The sequence below is a fragment of the Petaurus breviceps genome, unplaced genomic scaffold (assembly GCF_028583685.1).
Source record: "Petaurus breviceps papuanus isolate PSGF00001 unplaced genomic scaffold, PetGlider_PUasm1.0 90760, whole genome shotgun sequence".
In the NCBI taxonomy this organism is placed as follows: Eukaryota; Metazoa; Chordata; class Mammalia; order Diprotodontia; family Petauridae; genus Petaurus; species Petaurus breviceps.
In genome coordinates this window covers 12,679,021-12,702,459 of record NW_027187338.1, presented here as the reverse complement: position 1 = coordinate 12,702,459, position 23,439 = coordinate 12,679,021, and the positions used below count along the sequence as shown (strand labels likewise).

At 48.9% G+C, this 23,439-nt stretch overlaps 1 protein-coding gene across 2 annotated transcripts; it reads left to right on the top strand.

The window, feature by feature from the left end:
• The first annotated feature begins 594 nt into the window (after positions 1–594).
• P3H1 (prolyl 3-hydroxylase 1) lies at positions 595–23,022 on the top strand. 2 transcript variants are annotated; one of them, XM_069068177.1, is made up of 15 exons: positions 605–1,149; positions 4,286–4,438; positions 5,200–5,389; positions 5,751–5,882; positions 10,389–10,528; positions 17,993–18,082; positions 18,372–18,424; positions 18,625–18,746; positions 19,720–19,847; positions 19,995–20,090; positions 20,469–20,619; positions 20,885–21,002; positions 21,149–21,224; positions 21,530–21,670; positions 22,158–22,687. In XM_069068177.1, the coding sequence occupies exons 1-15, from the start codon at positions 658–660 to the stop codon at positions 22,314–22,316; spliced, it is 2,241 nt and encodes a 746-aa protein (XP_068924278.1). In that variant the 5' UTR covers positions 605–657; the 3' UTR covers positions 22,317–22,687. The 2 variants fall into 2 exon arrangements, with proteins under 2 accessions (XP_068924279.1, XP_068924278.1); XM_069068178.1 differs by lacking the exons at positions 19,995–20,090; positions 20,469–20,619; positions 20,885–21,002; positions 21,149–21,224; positions 21,530–21,670 and having other exon boundaries at positions 595–1,149; positions 19,720–19,745; positions 22,582–23,022.
• Positions 23,023–23,439: the final 417 nt, after the last annotated feature.

Sequence of the window (23,439 nt, the reverse complement as noted above, 5' to 3'; positions counted from 1 at the left end):
CGGCTTACCTCTATCCTGAGAGGCAGGGGCGGGGACATAACTTCGCTCTAGGTTGGGGAGAGGCTCTGCCCTGGAGAAAGACTTCTGGTAATGGGACTCTAGTCTAAGATTTCATCTCTATCCTGAGAGTATGGAAGAAAGGCAAGGGGAACCAGGCGGATGATGAATCAATCTAGGGGCGGGGATAGTATGTGTGTTGTGCTGTGTTTCCTTGGTCCGTAAGGGTGTGGTCTAGGGGCGTGGCTTCACCCTGGTGGGCAGGCATAGGTCTAGAGGTGCGGCTCACCTAAGGACAAAACTCATCCATTCTTTTAGGGGCGGGACTTCACCCACTGGGAGCGGTGCATAGATCTAGAGGCGGGGCTGGTTGTCTGAGGAGGTCTAAAGGCGGGGCTTCACTCTTTGGGGGCGGTGCATGGGTCTAGGGGCGGGGCTCATTCTCACCCTGTAGGGGCAGGGCGTGGGTCTAGGGAGGGTATTAACCCTTTGGGGGAGGTGCGTAGTTCTGGGGGCGGGGCTCACTCTCTGGGGAGGTCTAAGGGTTCATGCCGTGGGGGCGGTGCGTGAGTCTAGGGGCGGGGTTAGTATTCTGGGGCGGAGCTCCGGGCGGGCCGGGAGTAGCTGCCGGCCGGGCCCGTTAGGTGTGCAAGGTCGGCTATGGCCTGGCACGCTCTGTGGCTGTGGCTGTCCGTGGCCTGGGCCGGGGCTGAGGCCTGGTTCTGGACTGCGGCGGACCCGGGGACGGCGGCCGCAGCGGCGGGGCTGGAGTCGCCCGAGGCCCCGGACGGGCTTTTCGCGGCGGGCGCCGCGGCCTACGCGCGCGGGGACTGGGCGGCGGTGGTGCTGCACATGGAGCGCGCTTTGCGCTCCCGGGCCGCGCTCCGCGCCCTGCGCCTGCGGTGCCGCTCTCAGTGCGCTGCCCAGCACCCCTGGGAGCCCGAGCTGGGGCCGGGGCCGGGGGCCGAGGCCGAGGCGGGCCGGGCCGCGGCCGCCCTGCACGACCTGCGCTTCTTCGGGAGGCTGCTGCGGCGTGCTGCCTGCCTCCGCGGCTGCCTGGGCCCGCCCGCCGCGCACACCCTCAGCGAGGAGCTGGAGCTGGAGTTCCGCAAGCGGAGCCCCTACAACTACCTACAAGTGGCCTACTTCAAGGTGCGGCGGCGGCGGGGGGCTGGCGGGGGACCACAGTCGGGCCCCGGGTGAGAAGGAGCCTCCCAGCCCTTAGCGAGAGCTGCTCCAAATGAATGTGCCGGCCTCGTAGGTAGTGAGCTCCCCATCACTGGAAGTTTTCAAGCAAAGTTGCATAACCGCTTGGGCATATTACAGAGGCGACTCCCATTCAGATACACTAAGAACCCTGTCTCCAGGTTCCTTCCCAATCCTGAGGTTCTGTGGGCTTAACTGATGGGATTCCCCGTCCCCTCCAGGCTACCCTAGGGCCGTATCGGAGGCTGAATGATGAAATGTAAGTGTGCACCAGACTTAAGTCTCTAGAGCTTGGAGGGGCATCTTCCCTTCCAGCTCCTGCCCCAACCCTGGGATCCTGGCTGAGCTGGGAGCCAGCTGCCTACTGGCCCTAAAGCTAGTTCAGGGGATGGTGCGTTGTAGGCGAAGTTGCAGCGCTTGGTGTCTGTCTGGTCAATGTTTCCGCCTAAGTTTCTCATTCCCATCTCTTTGCAAGCCTAGAAGACGTAAAGAGGACCTGCAAGAACAGTAACTTGCAGGCCTTTTCTTGATTGGCATCCTTTTCCTACGAACTCCAGCATCTTCCGTTTCAGGGCCTGGAATGCCACGTAGCAGGCAGGGGGCCTCAGACTCCTCCCCGTTAGGGACCCTCTCAAGTTTCTGAGCAAAGTTAGAACAGTTAGAAATTACAGGCTACTACTAGCCCTGTTTCTGGCCCTTAGTATTGTTTATTTCTCTCCCTATTCACTCACACGGCTTTGCTTTCACTAGGCTAGCCCTTAAAGGTTTCAGTAGTGCCAACCCTTCAGTTTAGTTCTGCAGAATATTAGGAGTGGTTCTGCAAGGAGGAAACAAAAATCCTGGGAGGTTTGAGGCTCTAGACAAGAGCTAACAGTACTGCTTATTTGTTTTTCAAAAGTTTTTCTTCAAAGAACAGACTTTTAACTCAACCTGCAGATAAGGCGCGCAAATTGGACTCAAATGTCCATCTCCCCACAACATTTACCCTGGAAAAAAATACCTTTCTTTCTTTTTCTGGATTCCACCCTCCCCCATCTTATAGATAAGAGAATACAAAACTCTGCAAGATATATAGAGTTCCTCTCCAAACTCACATCCCTTCAAAAATCTAATGATGAAACAACATAACCATAGGGAGAAAGGACAGCTACTGCCTCATGGGGCAGGGGCTGGGGTGGGGGAAAGGGAGGAGGGAGATATTTCAGTGCACAAGAGAGAGGCTGGAAGAAAATGAAACACAAATCCATCTTATCGGGAAGGCTTCATCAGTAACTTCTAATCCTAGCCCTGCAAAGAGAAACAGAGGTCACATTTAGTCCAACCCCTTCATTTGGCATGTGGGCACATGGGGAAACTGAGGCCTGAAGAATTGAAGTATTTTTTCCAAGATCACACAGGTTGTTAGTGATGGAGCTGGAACTGGAACTTCTCTCCAGAAGGGATTTTTGGGGTAGGAACCAATTGAACCAATTAAGCATTAAGTGCCAGGCACCTGGCTAGGTACTAGAGGTACAAACATGAAATCATAACGATACTTTACATGGATACAAGACTTTAAGCTTCACAAAGTACTTTAAAGTTATCTCATTTGATCCTCACCACTACCCTATTATGCCTATTTTGCAGATGAGATAACTGAAATAGATTGTGGTAAAGTGACTTGGTCACTGTGGCACAGCTAGTAAGTGTCTGAGGCTGGGTTTGAACTCGGGTCGTCCTGACTCCAGGCCTGGTGCTCTAGTCCCACTGTGTCACTAGCCACCCTTAATTTTGTGAAGGTGCTTAGTGTTGTACTAATGTACAGTAATGTATACAGTACTGTACTCTGTTTTTAGATATACCCTGAACATTTTATTCTGCCCCCCCCATTTGTTTTTCAAAGTATTTATTTAGCCCAATGTCATTCCTTAAGGTCTTACACACATCCTTAGTTCTTTCAGTGTTTCTGTTCCTATTCATCTCAGTTCCTGATTAGAATCTCAAATTGAGCAGTTATAAATTTATTTATTTGTTTGCTTTTTGGAGGGGCAATTGGGTTTAAGTGACTTGCCTAGGGTCACATGGGTAGTTTTGTGTTAAAAGTGTCTGAGGCTAAATTTGAATTCAGGTCCTCCTGACACCAGGGCCGGTGCTCTATTCACTGCACCCCCTAGCCACCCTGATATAACCTTTATTTAAAAAAAAAAAATGAAACATCCCCTACTGAGTGAAGCATTACCCCTTTTAACGTAGTGTTAAAGGCCTGATCAGAGAAACATCCATTTACTGTTCAACATCTGCCTCTTTATGTTTGTCCCAGAGAAATTACTCTTCTTTCTAGTTCCTTTCGACCAGAGGCACGTAGAATAGGACTGGCCAGAGTTAGCTCATGCTTTTAGAAGGAAATATCTGGGCCCACTTGGCTAGAAAGGGCCTGAGGATTTCTGCTCACCATTGGCTTTCCTCTTGGATTATAGTTTTCTGTGTCCCTGATATATCAATCAATCATTGGTCAGTAAGGATTTACTAACGGAGCCATGCACTCAGGTAAGCAGTGAGATGCAAACAAAGGCAAAGAAGTAGTCCCTGCTTTCTAGGGGCTTGTATTATAATGGGCAAGCCAACACAAACCACTAGGCATGTGCAAGCTATATGTGATAGAAATGGGAGTATTCCCAGAGAGGACTAGGGAAGAGGTTTTGAGTTCAATCTTCAAGAAAATCTGGGGAGCCAGGAGGAACGAGGAGGTGAGGAGTGTCCCAGGCTTGGGCAGTGATCGAGTCTCAGGATGGAGTGTGTTGTGCATGGATAGGCACGTGATGTTTGATTGTAGAATGGAGTCAGGGAGGAAAGCTTGGCAGACTTGGAAGATAGGAAGGACTGAGCTGTAGAGGGTTTCTAATACAGAGCAGAGCTGTTCATATTGAACTCTGGAGGCCATAGGGAGCCACTGGAAATTGGACAGGAGGTATCATGGTCAGGCCTACCCTCAATGACACCCCAGGGGGCAGAAGGGCAGAGTTGGAGGCAGGGACTCCCATCAGAATGGAGGCTGTCTGCTCGGCACAGTCTCAAGAACTGCGTCCCTTTGCTTCGCTTCCAGATTAACAAGCTGGAGAAGGCTGTTGCAGCTGCGAACACCTTCTTTGTGGGGAACCCTGAGCACCTGGAGATGCGCCAGAACTTGGACTATTATCAAACAATGTCAGGGGTCAAGGAGGAGGACTTCAAGGACCTCGAGGCCAAACCCCACATGGTGAATGAGGGGGGTCCTCAGCCTCTCTTTCCCTGTGCCCTTTCTGTCTTGCCCCCTCAGTCAACAGGAAGGCCCCCCCCCCACTCCTGAGAAGGGCTGAGAGGCCTTACGAAAGTCCTTGTGCACTTATAAACTGGGAAATCTTTTGTTTTAGATACATTAGAAACTACCTGCAAACAGCATCTCAAAGTCAGTTTATTTGAATTTGTTCTAGGGGGGCATAGATCTGACACACAGGACACTGAGTTCTGATTTCACATCCTATGGCTAAGGGGAAAGGCCTCCCTCAGTCAATGGTGTCCTGGGGTAGCATTCACTGCTTCTTACCAGACCAGGTACAAGTTGTTTCTCTCAAACTGGCAGCCTAAATTTTGAAAGCTGAAGAGTAAAAAGTTTAAGGTTGCACAGGGACTTTCTGAAGACCCCTCTCTGTTTTATAAAGTAAAGCATGGCTTTAGGCTAATTGATAAACCTCCCTAAGCCTCAGTTTCATCATCTGTAAAATGGAGGCAATAACGCCCAGTGCTTAATTTTTATGTAAAAGGATCTTGTGGGAGCTTTTTGTAACTATCAATCAACAAGTCTTTATTTTCCCTCCTAATTTTCCTGCCAGGCACACTTCATTCATTCTGTGAACATTTGTTAGGACTCAGCTCTGTAGGGGCAGGAGTTTGTGAACCTTATAGCATTGGCCAGAGGGGAATGAATAGGCCTTGCTTAGTTCATGGTCTGGCAAGCTGAATCCCCTGTCCTCCCTCAAGCACGAGTTCCGACTGGGCGTGCGGCTCTACTCGGAGGAACAGCCCCAGGAAGCTGTGCCCCATCTGGAGGCAGCCCTGCAAGAGTATTTCGTGGCAGATGAGGAGTGCCGTGCCCTCTGTGAGGGACCCTATGACTATGATGGCTACAACTACCTCGATTACAATGCTGACCTCTTCCAGTCCATCACAGGTGAGCCTTGCTCTTCTCTACTCAACAGGACCTTGTCCTCATCTTTTTCTCTGGAGAGATTTGGTTGCTACCTGAGTAGGGTCTGTATCTTGGAATGATGCCCATGTGGCCTAGTGGGGGATGGGGCTCTGGGCTCAGCCCTAGCCTAGGGGAAGGCAGGGGCCTTTCACTGCCTCTGCTCAATGTGGCAGGAGCCCACATTGTAACTCTCTGATCCGGACTCTGCCTTAGTGTCTGATAGTTTGCATCCTTTTGCACAGTCCACCAACCGTTAACTTTTGCTTGATTTTGTTTATCTGGTGCACGGCTTTCAACGTCCCAGATTAACTGATGTTCATTCCCCTCTCTTGATTCCCTTCAGATCATTATATCCAGGTGCTCAGCTGTAAACAGAGCTGTGTGACTGAGCTTGCCTCCCATCCCAGCCGAGAGAAGCCCTTTGAAGATTTCCTCCCATCACACTATAATTATCTTCAGTTTGCCTACTACAACAGTAAGAGCTGTCTTCCTCCTCTGTCTTTCTGCTCCTTTCATCAAAGCAATAGAGAAAACAAAGAAGGCCTGACTCCTCTTCATTAAAAATATATTTGATTTCTAGCTTGTATAGCACCCTCTGGGATTCTCAAGCATGCTCCTCTGAGTATGTAGAGTGCATGGTTCCTACTTATCACCTGGTAGGTTTCACAGAATCTCAGAATTTTATAATTACAAAGCACCTTAGAGATCATCTGGTAAAGCCCATTTTATAGATAAGGAAGCTGAGGCCCAGAGAAGTACCTGCCCAGGGGCACACAAGTAGGTTGTCAAGTGAGCAGGGTTTGTTGAAGCCAGATGCTCTCAATCCCATCCCAAGGTTCTCTCTACTCTTCTTTGTACCCGGCCTCTGAAGCACCTCCTGAAGCCCTGGGAGGGTAGGGGCCGAGGCTTCCAGGGCCTTTCTGCAGTTCTTTCTATAGCATTTAATTAGAGTTTGCCCTGGAACCAAAACAAAACAAAGTTACCCATAAAGGCCCAGTGTCTTCTTTGGCAGCCCACAAAGCAGACAGCAGGCCTGCCCATTGTCATGATGCCAGGGTTTTGATGACTGTGACCTTCAGAAGCCAGAACAGCTAGCACTTAACAACTCTGTAGAGCCTACTCTGTGTCAGTCCCTGCCTGAGTCTGCTGAGGGGGACTTAACACATAACAATGATGACTTTTTGATTTACAAAGAGTTCTTCCACACAATAGTCTTGCAGAGTAGATAGGGAAAGATCCCTGAACCCAGAGGGAGTTAACAACCCACGTCTCAGATTTTGTGGGGTGTGGATGTGCTTTGTCAGCTCAAAAGCACTATGGACATGTAAGTAATACTAGCAGTTATTATTGTCAGGGGACCTGGGTTCTAGGCCCAGGCTCTGCTACTAACCAGTTCTTGATCCTGGACAAATAACTTTACCCCTCTGACCCCCAGTCTCCTCATTTGTAAGTGAGAAGGTGGGTTCTCTGAGGGTCCTTGCAACTCTGAAAAGCCCTGAATCAGCCTGCAGTAAGTACTAGATGGGGTGATAGGCCCTATAAATGTGAGAGGAGATCAGAGACAGGATGAGGAAAGGATGGAAGAGCCTGGAAAGGCTTCCTAGAAAGAATAGGACTGGAGTCATAAACTTCAGTCTGGTCAAGAAATGTAGAGTGCTAGATCAGGAGAGAGACTGGGACCAGAAAGAGCCACTGAGAGCCATCGACGTGGAGGGCTGAGAGTACAGGGGAGCCAGAAAGAAGATGAAGAGGGAATCAAGAAGGAAACGCATGAGGAATTAATGGTGAGGTCAGAGGCCAAGATTAGAACAGTGTCACTCAGTCAACAAGCATTTATTAAACGCTGACTGTATGCCAGACACTGTTCAATGCTGAGAGAAAACTAATACCTGCTGAAAGAAAGACAGCCCCTGCCCTTGAGAAACTTACCTCATACAGGGAGAAGACAGCTCATAAGAGGAAGCCAAAGGAGGCAAGGGAGGCCCCCAGCTTGAGGGCCTGGTAGAGAAAATTTGAAGTGAAGCCTCTAAAGGCATGAAAACATGTCTGACCTGGACACTTTCTTTAAATGGGAGTTCAGTGTCATGGAAACCAAGAGAGGGGAAGATGTGGAGAAAGTTGGTGCTGGGTTGGGATGGGATGGTCCAGAGGATGACGACAGGAGGTACCCGGGACTGGGCTGCAGACGTCCTTGGAAGGAGAGGTCTCAGGAGTGGGCGAGGGGTGGCAGCCCTTTCTTAAGGGCTGCAAGGGCTGAGCTGGTGGAAAAGAAGTAGAGACACTCAATAGAGGGAGTGAACAGATGAAGACAGGGAGGTTTAGAGAAGTAGAGGAGGGAGGTGGTTTGGCCTCAGTCTTCTCAGTAAATTAGAAAATGAGAGAGAAGGTAGTCGGGATGAAGTTGGGAGTTTAAGAGAGGGAAAACTATGGAAGAGCTGTTGGGCTGTCCCTGGGAGACAATGAATATGAAGTGGCTACATGCCTGGAGTAATGAAGGCCCGCCTGGGGTTCAGGATCCAGCCAGGGTCACTTCTTCGCTTTCTCCAGCAGTGCTCAGCAGGTTAGGATGAGGGAACAGAGGAAGCTGATGGTGCTTCAGGGTAAGCAGCCAGAATGGCAGAAGGCCAGGCATGGAGAGGCAGTGTGGAGTGGAGGAGAGTGCTTCTTGAAATAGCGAAGGGAGGCCAGTCAAGGCCGTGGCTTTGAGGGCCAGAGGGTATAAGGAGGGCGGAGAACAGGTTCATTTGGGAGAGAGGGGGTCGTCAGAAGGAAGCATCTCAAAGTCCTGAGGTCTGAAAGGGTGGCCAAGGCCAGTGGAGATAGTTGTGGTAGGAATCAGGAGCTGACGGGCCTGCTTGTTAAGAGGATCATCTGCCATTAAAGTTACCATCGGTGCCACTGAGGATGACAGAAGGGGATGGAGTCATTAAGAAAGTGGGAGAGGAAGCACTGCCAGGGGAAGGGGGGAGGGGAGTTGGGGGGAACGTGCCAGGAACAAAGATGAGGGTCAGAAGCACCAGTAGGCTACATGGATGAGGTCTGCTCCTTTCCCCGTGTTGAGAGCCTCACCCTCTCACTCAGGTTCTGCATGTCTCCAGAGATTTGTCTGGGGGTCCCCTGGCCCTCTAGTAGCAGATCAAGGACTCTCAATGGCTAGGGAGTTTTAACAGGAGAGTGGAGGGTATTGGTGACTAGAGGAGGGTAGGACCTGGGCAGGGAGAGTTGAGGCAGAGAGTGGTCCTGGCTCAGTTCTGTTCTTGGGTGCCGGGCACTGTGTTAGGTACCTGAAATGCAAAGGTGACTAGACTGGCCCCTGTGCTCTGGGGGCTTGCATTCTGTGGGGTAACAGGAGGGAGGGTGGAAACAACTTATGCACACCAGGAAATACAAAGCATGTGCAAAATGATTTTGGGATGGGAGGGGAAATAACAGTGGGGGAATCCAGAAAAGCCTTCTGGGGGAAGGCTCACATAACTTGGGCTTTGAAAGGAGCCAGGGCTTCCCAGAGGCAGAGGTAAGGAGGGAGAGCATCCTGGACATGAGGGACAGGCTGAACAAAGGCAGGGACATCAGAGATTGGGGAGGGGGGAGCTTAAGGGACAAACTTGAGGAACTTGCTAACCTTCTACTGGGAGCCCCATCTCCCTTTGGGAGGCAGATCCACCTCTGAGCTGTTCTATAAGAAAAGCTCATAGAAATCGTCATCCTCAAGGTTCTAAATGGAACGGTTGTATCCTTCCTAGGCTACTTCCAGGGAGCTCAGCTGTAACTAGGGAACGGGCTCGGGTGTATCTCCCTGCCAGGCTGTGCCCAGTGATACAAGGGCATTACCCAAGGGATGCCTTTCTGGTCCTTCACTCCCTGCCACAAACATGAGGATGTCAAGGGCCTCTGTTGGCAGGGGATGGAGCATGTCTAAGTGTGTGTGGTGCTTTCCAAGACAGCTGCATTTAAATAGTGAAGGATAAGCCTGGGATTGTCTTTTCATTCTGCTGTCATCAGTGGCAGAACAGGGGGAAATGCTGATCACAGAGGCAGCAGCAGCAACAGTGATACTAATGGGTAGCAGCACAGAGCTAGCTTCTTGTAAAATTGCCTGGGCTTTGGCCTCTTCAAGGCAGCCCAGATTTGAGGAGTTAGTGGGTAGAGGTGAGGTCAAGTCAGTGAGCAGTCAGGTACCTTCTATGTGCCAGGCACTGAGGGTACAAAGAAAGACAAAAGCCTTCCCTCAGGGAGCTCCCAGTCTAACAGGGGAGACAGCATCCAAACCACTATGTACCAAGAAGCTATGGACAGGCTTAACTGGAGATCATCAACAGAGGCGTGCTTCAGTCTTTACTGACAAGCTGATGAGTGGAAATTTCGAGCTCTGGAGAGACTTTGGGAATCTGTCTTTTGTTGTTTGGTAGGAACCTGGTGACTCTGTGAGGAAGACCCACCCTTTTAGGCTAAACCCCCCTCCTCTCTGAGCAAGAATGACCAGAAGGGATGATATTTCATCACCATAACAGTGTGTCGTGCAGGGGAAAGGGTGCTGGACATGGGACAGGAAATTGGGAATGAGTTCTGGCTCTAAGCCTTCCTAGCTGTACGATCATGGACAAGGACTCAGCCTTGAGCCTCAATCTCTTTATCTGTAAAATGGAGAAAATACTTGCTTTCTATCTACCTCACACTACTGGGGAGAGGAAAGCATTTTGTAAACTAAAATATCAGAGGAATGTGAGCTTTATTCTGTCTTTGCCCTCTTTCTTACCATTTGTAAATCTGTATTTTCTCTTAACAAAACATGGATACCATTATGACTGGTCCTGAAGGCTGTTCCCAGTGAAGCCAGATGCATGTCAGACAGTGAGTCCAGCAGGCCCCGAGTCCTCATGTGGTTATGACACTGGGCCCCAGCTGAGAAGTGGGTCCTGATGAGACATGCCATGAGGGCTGGGGGGGGGGGCCCTCCTTTGCAATCATCTTTCTCTTACAGTCGGAAATTATACCCAAGCTGTTGAATGCGCCAAGACGTACCTGCTCTTCTTTCCCAATGATGAGGTGATGAATCAGAACCTGGCCTATTACACAGCTATGCTGGGAGAAGAGCCGGCAAAGCTCCTGAGCCCCCGGGAGGTGAGTGGCTTCCATTTGTCATGGTGTTGTCTGGCCAGGAAGATCCAGCCCTGAGATGGAGCTGGGGAGGGAGGGCATCCTGTGGCAGGTCATCAGTTCTTAGAATAAAAGGGACTAGGCCAAACCAGATCTGAAAAAAATCCCTACTACAACCTAGTCCCCAAGTAGTTGTCTAAACTTTGTACAAAGATCTTCAGGAGGAGATGAAGACCCCCCTACCTTCCAAGGCAGCCCATTCCACTCTTGGACACCTTATCCTGATATTAAGCCTGTTTACTTCTTGGAGGCCTTCATCCACTTTTCCTGATTCTGCCTGTTAGGCCAAAAAGAATGTTTCTCACCCCTCATCAAGTGAATCTTTCAGATACTTGAAAACAGTCCTCGTGGTGCCCTCAAGTCTTCTCTTCTCCAAACTGCATACATACCCCTAGTTCCTTTGACAGAGCCTCCCAAGGCATGAGCTCAGACCCTTCGCTGTCCAGCTCATCCTCCAGGATGCTGTCCTGAGATGGTAATGGCGGAAGGGTCAGCCTTGGGCCAGGCGAAAGAGCAGAGGTTGTGGCTGGATGGGGCCAGCCAGCTTGAAGAAGCTGGGAGGACCGTGTGTGTGGTAGAGCCGATTCCTTGCTATGGGATAGAGTCTATTCCTCACCAGGGACAGACTCAACATCATTATGCAACTAAAGCCGATCATTCTTATCCTTCTATAAGAGCTCCTCTGTTTGGCGGTTTATGCTGACATTTTTCCTTCCCCTCCATCTCGTTCTGGTTTGTCCCTTATTTCTGCTCTTCTCTCCCCACCCAAAGGACGTTTCTATAAACCAGCCACCCTGCCCTTTATGTCTGAGTTGTAGAATCCTGACCAGGAATTCCTTCTGCAGGGTCAGTTAGGAGGTCATGCAGCCTCTCTCACTCTTGCCTGGGCTTCTTGCTTCACTTTTGGACACCTTGAATTGTTAAGAAGTTTTTCTTAAATCAGGTCATAATTGGCTTCTTTGTTCTTCTTCCCCCTGCTGCTGGTGATGCCCTCTGTGGCAAGTAGGACCGTTTTAATCCCTCTTCCACATAACAGCCCTTCAGTGTTGGAGACAGCTATCGTTTCCTCTGAAGTCTTTCATGGCCTAGATTATAGGCTCTTGAACAGGAAAACGGTACTCCCAAGAAGGGCTGATAAGGGGGCATTTGCCTGGCATGCTGCAATTCTAATTACTCTGGCTTTAAATATGAAGGAGAGAGGAATTGATCTGCTTTTTTACATCCCCCAGCCTAGAGAGTAGACACTATACTATGGGAGGAATAGCAGTAGAGACCAGTCAGAAGGTCAGAGGACCCCAAATCCACATACACACACATGCCGCCCAGAGTGTGACTGACAAGCAAGATGAATGAGAGAGCCTAGCTCAAGGAGGCCTTGTGGTATAATGGAGAGAAAGCTGGCCTCTGGGATCAGCAAGACACAGATTCAGACCCTACCTCCGGAACTCCTCCTGGCCTTGTGACTTTGGGTAGGTCACTTGTACTCCCAGATCCCCAACCCCCTTACTAAGTTGCAGAGTAGTTACCAATCTGCATTGTTGGGGAGAGTTCCTCACAAGGATATCTCTAAACTGATGAAATCACAGGTCTAGTTTTGTTTTGTTTTTTTAAGTCTCTTAAAAGTTTGGTGAATGGAGAGAGACTTGTGATTTCCTAAAAGGAAATTCTTTTGGGGATTTTATGAGGAGATAACTGACATAGAAATGATGAGACCCTTGGGAAAAAAGCCCCACTCTCTCTTGGAATTTGTGACAAAGAAGATAAGAAACTCAGTCTGATATATACCCTAGACTTCTGGGAGAGCCTAAAAGGATTCGGAGAAAGGATAGGAGCCTATCAATTAAAATTCTGCAGAAGTCAATCCAAGAGGAGTGGGAAACCATGAAGAATGAAATTTTAAGACAAAGGAATAATTCTGACCAGGAATAAAAGAAGGAATTTAAATTCTAACATTAAAGAGTCTGATATCTGTGCACAACTTCAGTTGAGACAAGAGGTAGAGTGTCCCGGTGGGAAGCAAAGGACAAGTACAAAAGTGCAGCTCAGTCCCCTGGTGTGAGGGGCCAGAGCACAGAATCCCAGAAGGAGCCAAGACCAGCAAGGAAAGTTGAGGATAAAAGGGGTAAAAACAAAGCAGATGGGACAGTAAGAACATTGATGACAATTGATAGAGTCGCTCCATTTACGTTGCTTCTGTGTGCCCAGGAGAATGATTTCTAGAAACAAAAATGACCAATGGGGAGTTGATACTCAAGATAAGATGGAGGTAATAAGAGAACAGTTGATGAGTTCGAGTCACCCTGTGGCCCAGTTTCATGTGTCATTGGGTGCTGAAGGAAGTGGTGCATGTGATGACTGAGACCCTGCCAGTGGTCTTTAAAAGATTGTGGAGAAGAGGGATCCATATCACAGGACTGGAGAATTTAAGACCAGAAAAAGAGAGTTTACACACTCTAGGCTGGGGAGCTTGATTCTAGTTCCTAAAAAAAAATTCTAGAGCAGATTCTTAAGAGGATGGTTAATAAGCATCTCTCTAGAAAAGGAGGCAGAGATCTCAGAGCCAGCTTGGCTTCATCAAGAATATGTCCTATCAAACTCATCTTATTTCTCTTTTTGACAGGGATGCCAAACTAATAGATCAGTGGAAAGTCATTAAAGTATTTGGCAAAATATTTGGCTTCTAATATTATAATAAAAAGAATAAAAATATAATATTTTAACAATATCATATATTTTATATATTATAATATATAATATAATTATATTATTATAATTATAATATATTTTAATAATATATAATTAAAATAATTTGACTGCTAAGTAGCATCTTATGCTACTTTTGGGGAGAAGCTGGATAAAGGTGGGTTGGTGATGATGTAGTTTCAGAACTGGCTGAGTGATGGGGCCTGAAGACTGCTCATAGAGATTCAGCATCAGCTGGGGAAGAAGTCTTGAGGTGTGCCCCCATAGACTTATGCTGTTTACATCATCATCAGGACAGGCATAGGTGGCATGCCAGGGAGGCAAGCCTGGGGATGATAACTGACATCGGCCGAAATTGGGTGCAGTCAGGTTTTGACAGGCTAGAACATTGGACTTAATGGAATATGGTGATATTGAGCCTAAGCCTGTGATCTCAGTATTATGGGAAGCTCCTGGAGAGGAATTCCACCTACCAGTGCAGGCTGGCATCTTCTCTGCAGCTTACAGTCTGAAAGAAATCTCTAGAGCACAGAGCGGTTCAGAGATTTGTCCAGGGTCACACAGCCAAGTTGTATGAGAGGTGGTACCTGACTGAGGCCAACAACATATTGCCTCTTACAAGGTGAAATTTAATACAGATAAAATATAAATAAATGTAAGACTTTAGTCTATCACTTAGGTTCAGAAAACAATTTTTCCAAGTATAAAATGGGAGACATTTGGCTAGGTAATAGTTATGAAAAAGATCTAGGGGTTATAGTGGATTGCAAGCTTAATATGAGTACGGTATGGCAGCCAAGAAAGCTCACACAATCAAAGATTGTTCTGCTGGTCTGTGCCCCACTGAGACCACAGCTAGAGTTTTATTCAGTTCTGAATGCCACACTTGAGAAAGAACGTTGACAAACTGGAGGGTATCCAGACCAAGGCAAGAGAATGGAGGCCTCGGGTTCCCACCATATGAAGAACACTGGAAGGAACTGGGGCTGTTCCAGTGCAATGAAGATCAGCTGTCTTAAAAAGGCAGAAAGGCTATCATGTAGAAGAGGGAATGGACTGCTTCTGTCTCCTAGGGTCACTCACAACTTGGAGATTCACTCATTCTCCAGGCTCAATATCCCTTTGCTTATATTCTTCTCTCTACCTGAAATGTCCCTCCTTTCCTTGAACTCTTACACATCTTTTAAAAAATATATTTTTACATGTAAAAACAATTTTTAACTTTAAAAAAAATTGGGGGGTCCAGATTCTCTCCTTCCTGCCCCATTGAGAAGGCAAACAATTTAATATAGAGTATACATGTGCAGTCATGTAAAACACATTTTCATATTTTTCAAGTTGTGAAAGATTCCCCCTGTCCCCCCAAAAAAGTTTTTAAAAGTATGCTTTGATTTTCATTCAAACTCCATCAGTTCTTTCTCTGGAGATGGATAGCATTTCCCATCATGGGTCCTTTGAAATTATCTTTGATCGTTGTATTATCAAGAATAGCGTAGCCATTCACTGTTGATCATTGTACAGTATTGCTGTTACTGCGTACAATGTTCTTTCTGCCCATTTCACTTTGTGTCAATTCATGTAAGTCTTTCCAGGTTTTTCTGAGAGCATTCTGCTCATCATTTCTTTTTTTCTTTCTCTCTTTATTTTTTAGTTTATATCATTCATTTCCACAAGATTTTGAGTTACAAATTTTCTCCCCAGTTTTCCCTACCTTCCACCCCAAAATAGCGATTCCACTGAATATTCCCTCCCCCAATCTGTTCTCTCTCATATCTTCCCTCATTCCCCCTTCAACTTTCCAGTAGGGCATGGTGGATCTCTATGCTCCAGTGCCTGTATATCTCATTTCCCAGTTACATGTAAAATATTAATAATAATATGTATATATTTTTTTTAACATTTGATTTTAAAACTTTGAATTCCAGATTCTTTCCCTTTCTCCCTTGTCACTCACCTTCACTGGTAAGATAAGCAATTCAATATAGGTTGTACATGAGTAGCTATGCAAAACATTTCCATAGTGGATATATTGTAGAAGACTGACTATATTTCCCGCTATCCTATTCCACCCCCCACTTGTTCTATTCTCTACTTTGATCCTTTCCCTTTTCAAAAGTGGGTGCTTCCAACTTCCCTCCCCCCCAGCCTGCCCTCCCTTCCATTATCCCCCCGCTCTTCCCCTTCCCCTCTACTCTCCTGTAGGGTGAGACATCCTATTTAGTGTGTATGTCATTCCCTCCCTAAGCCAAATTCAATGAGAATAAGGTTGACTCATTCCCTTTTGCCTTCCTGTTCTTCCCATCCATTGTAATAATTTTTCCTTGCCTCTTCTATATGAGATAATTTACCCCATTCTGTCTCTCCCCATCTCCTCTCATTATATTCCACTCTCACCTCTTAATTTCAACTTTTAAGTGTCATCCCTTCCTATTCAATTGGTCCCATGCCCTCTGTAGACATAGATACACACACTCACATATGTATTCATACGCCCATATGACCTCCTGTATAGACATATATATGTATGTATATATATACACACATATACATATATATATACACACACACATATATACATTTCTATTCCCTTCACCTATTCTCATACTGAGAAAAGTTTCATAAATTACAATGATCGTTTTTCCATGTAGGAATATAAGTAGTTCAACTTTGATAAGTTCCTTATGATTTCTTTTCCCTGTTTACCTTCTCAAGCTTCTCTTGCTTCTTGTATCTGAATGTCAAATTTTCTATTCAACTCTGGTTTTTTCATCAAGAATGCTTGAAAGTCCTCTATTCCACTGAATGACCATATTTTCCCCTGGAACATGATACTCAGTTTTGCTGGGTAGGTGATTCTTGTTCTAATCCCAGCTCCCTTGACCTCCGGAATATCATATTCCAAGCCCTTCTATCCCTCAGTGTAGAAGCTGCCAGATCCTGGGTTATTCTGGTTGTGTTTCCACAATATTGAAATTGTTTCTTCCTGGCTGCTTGTAATATTCTCTCCTTGATCTGGGAATTCTGGAACCTGGCTATAATATTCCTAGGAGTTTTCTTTTGGGATCTTTTTCAGGAGATGATCAGTGGATTCTTTCAACCTCTATTTTGCCCTCTGGTTCTACAACATCAGGGCAGTTTTCCTTGAGAATTTCCTGAAGGATGATTTCTAGGCTCTTTTTTTGGTCATGCTTTTCAGGTAGTTCAGTAATTTTTAAATTATCTCTCCTGGATCTATTTTCCAGGTCAGTGGTTTTTCTAGTGAGATATTTCACAATGCCTTCTGGACGCTTGCTGCCAGCCTTCCGGGCTATTCTTGGTGGGAGGTTAGGTTCTCTGTGTCATTTGGTGGGTTCTGTAGCTCCAAAGTTTGTCTAGAGTCATGTTTTACATGAATTGAAGGTTAGAGCCAGAGCCCCATGGAAGTCCTGTTTCTACTCTGCCACCTTGACTCCGCCCCGCTGCTTATCTTTTTTTTTTTTTTTGCGTTTTGGAGGGCAATTGAGGTTAAGTGACTTGCCCAAGGTCACATGGCTAGGTGTTTAGGGTTTTTTTTGTGTGTGTGTTAAGTGTATGAGGCCGGATCCAAACCCAGGTCCTCCTGACTCCAGGGCCAGCATTCTATTCACTGTGCCACCTAGCCGCCCCTCATCATTTCTCATGGCACAATAGATTCCATCTCCATCCTGTACCACAACATGTTTGGCCATTCCCCAGTTGATGGACATCCCCTCGATTTCCAATTCTTTGCTACCAGAAAAGAGCTACTATAAATGTTTATGTATATAGGTCTTTTTCCTTTTTGTTTTTTATCTCTTTAAGTTGCAGACCTAGTAGTGGTATTGCTGAGTCAAAGGGTAATCCTGGTTTTATAGACCTTTGAGCATAGTTCCAAATTGTTCTACACGGGTTAATTCACAATTCTATCAACAGTGCATTTATGTCTCAATTTTCTTACATCCCCTCCTATCAGGTTAGACATTCTGATAGGTATGAGGTGATTCCTCTAGTTGCTTTAATTTGCATTTCTCTAATCAGTATAGTGATTCAGAGCATTTTTCACATGACCATAGATAGCTTTGATTACTTTGTCTGAAAACTGCCTGTTCACATCCTGTGAAAATTTATCAATTGAGGAATGGCTCTTATTTTTATAAATTTGACTCAGTTAGTTCACTGTATATGTGAGAAATGAGGCCTTTGTCAGAAAAACTTGCTGTAAAAATTTTTCATAGTTATGATTACTATGTATTTCCCTCCATCCTATTTTCCACATTTATCATCTCCCTCTCCTTTCACCCTATCCTTTGTCCTTGCTCAAAAGTGTTTTGCTTCTGACTACTGCCTCCCCGAATCAGCCCTCCTTCCTATCAGCACCTTCCTTCTTTCATCCCCTTCCCCTCCTACTTTCCTGTAGAGTAAGATAGATTTCCATACCCAACTGAGTATATCTGCACATCTTTTAGAGCTCAATTTAAATGCTGCCTTCTCAGATTTCCCCTTCTCCTCTTCCCCCTTTTAAGTACCTTCCTTCCCAGACCTCACATAGCCCTTCACTCTTAAGTATTTGGGTTATTTCTGTCCTACACCTTAACTTTATACATGATGTGAGCTCCAGGAGGATAGGGACTGTGTCTTATTGAAGATCTGTATCTTCTCCCCCAGAATCTAGTAGTGTTTTGCATGCAGTAAGTATTTAGTAACTTTTTTGTTGCCTTCCTTCCTCAGAATGCCCAGAGATACCGACACCGAAGCCTGTTGGAGAAGGAGCTGCTTTTCTTCGCTTATGATGTATTTGGAATTCCCTTTGTGGACCCAGTAAGCAGTAACTCAGGATAGCCTGGGAAGTCTGAGGTTGGAATGATACTGGGACTGGATGGTGTTCAGGAGAAGGATGGAAGGAAGCTGATTGTTAGGGGTGGAACCCAAGGACGAGAAGATAGGAATGGATGTGTGAATGGGTCATTCTTGATATCTGGATGGGGCTTAGGAAAGCAACATTAGCCTTTTTTTCCCCATCTGGAACATATCTTAACCCTACTTTTTAAGCTGAGATATGGGTTATGTGGTTAGCAAGCCTTTCCTAACATTTACCTACATCTTTTAGGACACGTGGACCCCAGAGGAAGTGATTCCCAAGAGATTGCAAGAAAAGCAGAAGTGAGGACCACGGGTGGAGTCTTTGGTTGGGTTTGGGCCCTTGAATGGCTCCTGATGTGCCCGGGTTCCTCTGGCCCTGCCAGATTTGGATTCCATCCAGGGATGGACAGGTTGTCGGGGATGGGCCCAGGATGTTAGGGTTGGCATTGGACATTAATTAGCCTTTGCCATGGTGTTCCTCAGAGGACTTGTCCCAACAGGACAGAACGGGAGACAGCTGTGCGAATTTCTCAAGAGATTGGAAACCTTATGAAGGAGATTGAAACTCTGGTGGAGGAGAAAACAAAGGAGGCTGTGGATGTGAGCCTGCTGGCCCGGGAAGGTGAGAGGGCCATGGCAACCAAACGGGCATGAGGCGTCAGGCTCTAGGAGCTGATGGAGACTGGCAGGCCCAGAGGGCTTTACTACCTTGTAGTAAAGTAGCCAAAGTAGTGTTGGGCCCAGCAGGAGTGAGGCAGGCCCAAAAGACCTGAGGGAGCCCAGGGGAGGACTGAAGCCTGACACCAGGCCTGGGTCATTCCCAGCTCATAGAGGTCTTGAATGGTGTGCACTGTCGTCTTCAGACCAGTGAAAACAAGGCATCTAAATGTCTAACAGCCGCTCAGTTCATCAAGGCCTTATTGGCACTGTGGAGAGCCCAGGAAGGAGGAGACATGGTCTCTGTCCTCCCCTCCATTATCATCTGCTTGGGGGAACAAGACAGACCCTCAGAATGGAGGGTGCCTGTCAGGGGCCTGGCGCCATCTGATGTAGTCACATGCCCTGGCTTCAGACTGTGAGTTTTCTGCTTACTTGCTTCAAGGCCTTGGGGTCAGGTCACTTTTTTCAAGGCAGCTCATCTCTGTTCCCCAACCACCAAGTGCCCCAGTGGAGGGTCAGTCTGTGCCCTCCTGGAGTAGCCCCCTACTAGAGTCTCACCCACTGGGACGTGGCAGACACATGGATAACCTGCCTCCTGGGGTTGTTGGGAAAGCCTCTCTGAGCACTCAGCACTCCTTAAATGATAGGAGTTACTCCTGTTTGACACTTCTGAAAATTTCTCTGCAGGCTATAATGATAGCCCAAGGTCACCAGGCAGCTGTTAGGGGCAGAACCAGGAGGAGTGCCTGGGTCTGCAAGCTTTTAGAGGTTCATTCTTCCCTCAGAACCACACTGCCGTCAGGGGTGGTGGGGAGGGAAGCATCCCCAGTGAGCGGGCCCTGCTGGGCCTCGGTGGCTGTGGGCCCTGAGAAGCAACTGGATGGAGGTGCAGCTCAGTCCCAGCTGGGTTCCATCCTCGCCTCCATCCACTCCAGGCGGCCCCCTGCTCTATGATGGAATCAGCCTCACCATGAACTCCAGGGTGCTGAATGGCTCCCAGCGGGTGGTGATGGATGGAGTCATCTCTGCTGACGAGTGTCGGGAGCTGCAGAGGCTCACCAATGTGAGTGGGAGGCTGGTCATGATGGCTTTGCCAGAGGGATCCAAGCTGTCCCCTCCCCAAGAGGCCAGTGATCCTCCCTTTAGTTTGGGGCTGTGGGGTGGAAGGTCCGGTGACCCATTCCTAATGTTGTGGGGTTCTGTCCTCTAGGCAGCAGCAACTGCAGGGGATGGGTACCGCGGCCATACCTCCCCCCACACCAAAAGCGAGAAGTTCTATGGGGTCACTGTCTTTAAAGCCCTCAAGGTGAGTGTGATGGGGAGAGGGGAAGAGAATGACAGGCTGGCGCAAAGGAAGCTTCCTCTCCCCCTCCTCTGGAGAGACGGACCACTACATTCAATGGAGGTCCCCGCCCTGGGCATTGGGCCACGTGCTATTAGAAGAGGGAGGACAAGACTGGCACACCCCCAGCATTAGCACAAGATTATTTTCTGAGGAGAAACCTAAGGGGGTCCCAGAGGAGGAACCAAAAGCCACCCAAAGATTGGGTTAAAGGAGCTAAGTCCTGAGGAGGTGCTGTGTGTGATAGGGAACGGGGAAGAGGGCTGAGGGCTACCTGGGAAGGGCAGATGAAGGACAAGATGAGTTGGGCACCAACCTGCTATGGACCATGCCTCCCGGCAGCTGGGCCAGGAGGGGAAGGTGCCCCTGCAGAGTGCCCATCTCTACTACAATGTGACTGAGAAGGTGAGGCGTGTCATGGAGTCCTACTTCCGGCTGGACACGCCCCTCTACTTCTCCTACTCCCACCTGGTGTGCCGCACAGCCATCGAAGGTAGGCCCCACTGCTGGAGCCCTTCTTCCCTGCCTCCTTTACCAGGGGGAGGCCTTGGGCCCCAGTGTGGGCAGGGGAAGGGCTTGGGCCCTGCTGTGGGGCAGGGAAAGGGCTTGGGCCCTGTTATGGGGCAAGGGGAGGGCTTGGGCCCCAGTACAGGGGTGGTGGAAGCCTTAGGTCCTGGTGTGGGGCAGGGGGAGGGCTTGGGCCCCAGTGCAGGACAGGGGGGAGTCTCTGCAGCATCACTGATGTGCTTGGGTTACAGAAGCACAAGAAGACAGGACGGACAGCAGCCATCCAGTGCATGTAGACAACTGCATCCTGAACGCTGAGGCCCTGGTGTGCATCAAAGAGCCCCCTGCCTACACCTTCCGGGACTACAGGTATCCTGCCTATCTCCAGGCCCCCTTGGGGCCACCTCTCTCCTTAGAAAGCCCACTGGCTTCAGGAGCCAGAAATGCAGGGCTGTGTGAGCCTTGAGGAGCCTGAGGAAGGGCCTATAGTCAGGGCTGGCTTGTATCTTTTCCAGTGCTATTCTTTACCTAAATGGGGACTTTGATGGTGGAAACTTTTATTTCACTGAACTAGATGCCAAGACTGTGACGGTGAGTGACCCTCTGCCCTGAGCCCAGGCAGGTATAGGGAGCAGGGCTGAACTGAGGTCCCTGAGGTGCGAGGGGATAGGATGGCATAAGGAATGTCTCCCTGGAGGCTGCCTCTCCTTCCATTCTCCTCCCTCCAGGAGCACATCAGGCCTGGGAGCCCTGGGTTAACTGGAATACCTCTAGCGACTGCCCACTGTAGCACTGTTGGGTCCCTGGGTCCTCTAAGCTGGCAATCCTGCCATCTGCCCTGGCTCTCGGATCCCGGACACCCAGTCTGAGTAGGACCACTTTCCTTGTTTCCCTAGGCAGAGGTGCAGCCCCAGTGTGGCAGGGCAGTGGGCTTCACCTCTGGGGCAGAGAACCCCCATGGCGTAAGGGCCGTCACCAGAGGGCAGCGCTGTGCCATCGCTCTGTGGTTCACCCTGGACCCCAGGCACAGTGAGCGGGTGAGTGCAGAATGGATGCCTCTGGGGCTCCTTTCTCAGAAGACCCTCACCTCTCTGCTTCCACTGTCCTTCCCTTGATCCCTTGACCTGGGTGTGGTGAGAGGAACACCAGAGACAGGCTTAGGTCCTAATGCTCTGTAACCTTGAGGCCTCTTCAGGCCTCCATTTCTTTATCTGTAAGGGGACAAGATTGACTGGTGAGTCAGGCCCCTTCACACCCCTGGGATCCTGTTTATTTCACCAGACCAGATACAATGAAAGTGATTTTAAGTGACTCCTTGTCTTCAGCCCCAGAATGCCAAGGGCAGACAGAACTGTGGGTTGGGGTCCCTTGACTGTCCCTGCTTCCAAAGCAGGAGAAGACTCTGGAGAGAATGACTCCCCAGGTCATTGAGAGAGACCAAGAGCCCCTGACCACTAGGAAAGGTTGTGGGGGGCTTCCTCCCTACCAGAGGAAAGAAAACATCGTGCCCCTGTGTGCCCGCAGGATCGGGTGCAGGCAGATGACCTGGTGAAGATGCTCTTCAGCCCTGAAGAATCGGACCTGTCCCAGGAGCAGCCCCATCCTGAGTCTCAGCAAGATTCACCCATGTCTCCCAACGAGCCTCCCCCAGTGACCGAGTCAGGAAACAAGGATGAGTTATGACAGTGTCCAGGAGGAAGGACACTGGCTTCACATGGATTGATGGGAGAGTGGGGGGGCCTACAACGAGGTCCTTCTGGCCTTCTCAAGTGCCTTGGAGCTGGAGGATTGGGGGTGACATCTGTCCGCTGCCCCACACCAGTCTGCAGAACCAAGGTGACTGGACACATCCCCCAAACTTGGTGCTACTGCTTGAGTGGCTGGCAGGAAGGGCCAGCTTGCTGCTGCTCTGGCCTGGAGGCTCAGGGCTCCCCATGCTGGGGGAATCCCCATTCTGCCAGGAGTCATGGTGCAGGCCGGCTTACAAGGCCATCAACACTACAGTATTTGGGTACCTTATATAGACAACCAAAGAATAAAGATTTCCTTTTCTATGTCATGGCTTGTTCTTTGGAGGGTGGAAATCTGCTCTGCCTCCCCGCCCCCACCCCATGAGAGGCCCCATTTGGTAAGGATTATCCTAATCCTGTCCCGGCATGGGGGAAGCAGCCATCAGTGTCCCTGGCGCTGGCTCTCTGATGCCAGCCACGTGCTTTCATCCCTGCTGTCAGAGAGCATTGCCAAAGTCCCCTGGAGGCTCCTGGCAATTCCACTCCTCTGGGGGTCAGCAGCTTCCAAAAAGAATGGACCTGGAGATCTTAAGCCTGCTTCTGCCATCTGGCTTGCCCATCTGGGCCATTTGTCTGTTCCTTGACTAGCAGAGCAGCTGGCAACCCTCATCCTCACTAAGCTGGTATATGGCCCACAACCCCCAAGAAAAGGCGTGTGGGCACCTTCACCCTCCAGGAGACTTTGCAGCTGGCTGTGGACCATGCCTGGCTCTGGCCTCAAGGCAGCAGCAGTTGTCCGTGGTGCTATGTTAGTGGCTGCCCAGAGATGTGCCTGGCCCTGGGCGCATCCCAGGACCTCCCTGCGTAAAGGCAGACTGCATTTCAGTAGGCATGTGAGGATTGTAGAGTCAGCCAGACTGAGACATGCAAGAAAAGAGAAGCTTTTGCATCAGGTATGGGCCATTCTTGGGTAAGTCCTTAGCTGTGGTGGGGAGAGAAGCCCCCAGTGCTGGAGGCCAGGACCGGACAGGGCCAGAAGAAGTGGTCAGTCTTCCTCAGAGCAGTCTGAGCAAGGA

Excerpts from the sequence above, each read along its gene's own strand:
- P3H1 (XM_069068177.1), top strand. The coding sequence starts at position 658 with ATGGCCTGGCACGCTCTGTGGCTGTGGCTGTCCGTGGCCTGGGCCGGG. Across the intron at positions 5,883-10,388 it reads TCAGTTTGCCTACTACAACA|TCGGAAATTATACCCAAGCT; the intron begins GTAAGAGCTGTC and ends TTTCTCTTACAG. Across the intron at positions 21,003-21,148 it reads TACACCTTCCGGGACTACAG|TGCTATTCTTTACCTAAATG; the intron begins GTATCCTGCCTA and ends TATCTTTTCCAG.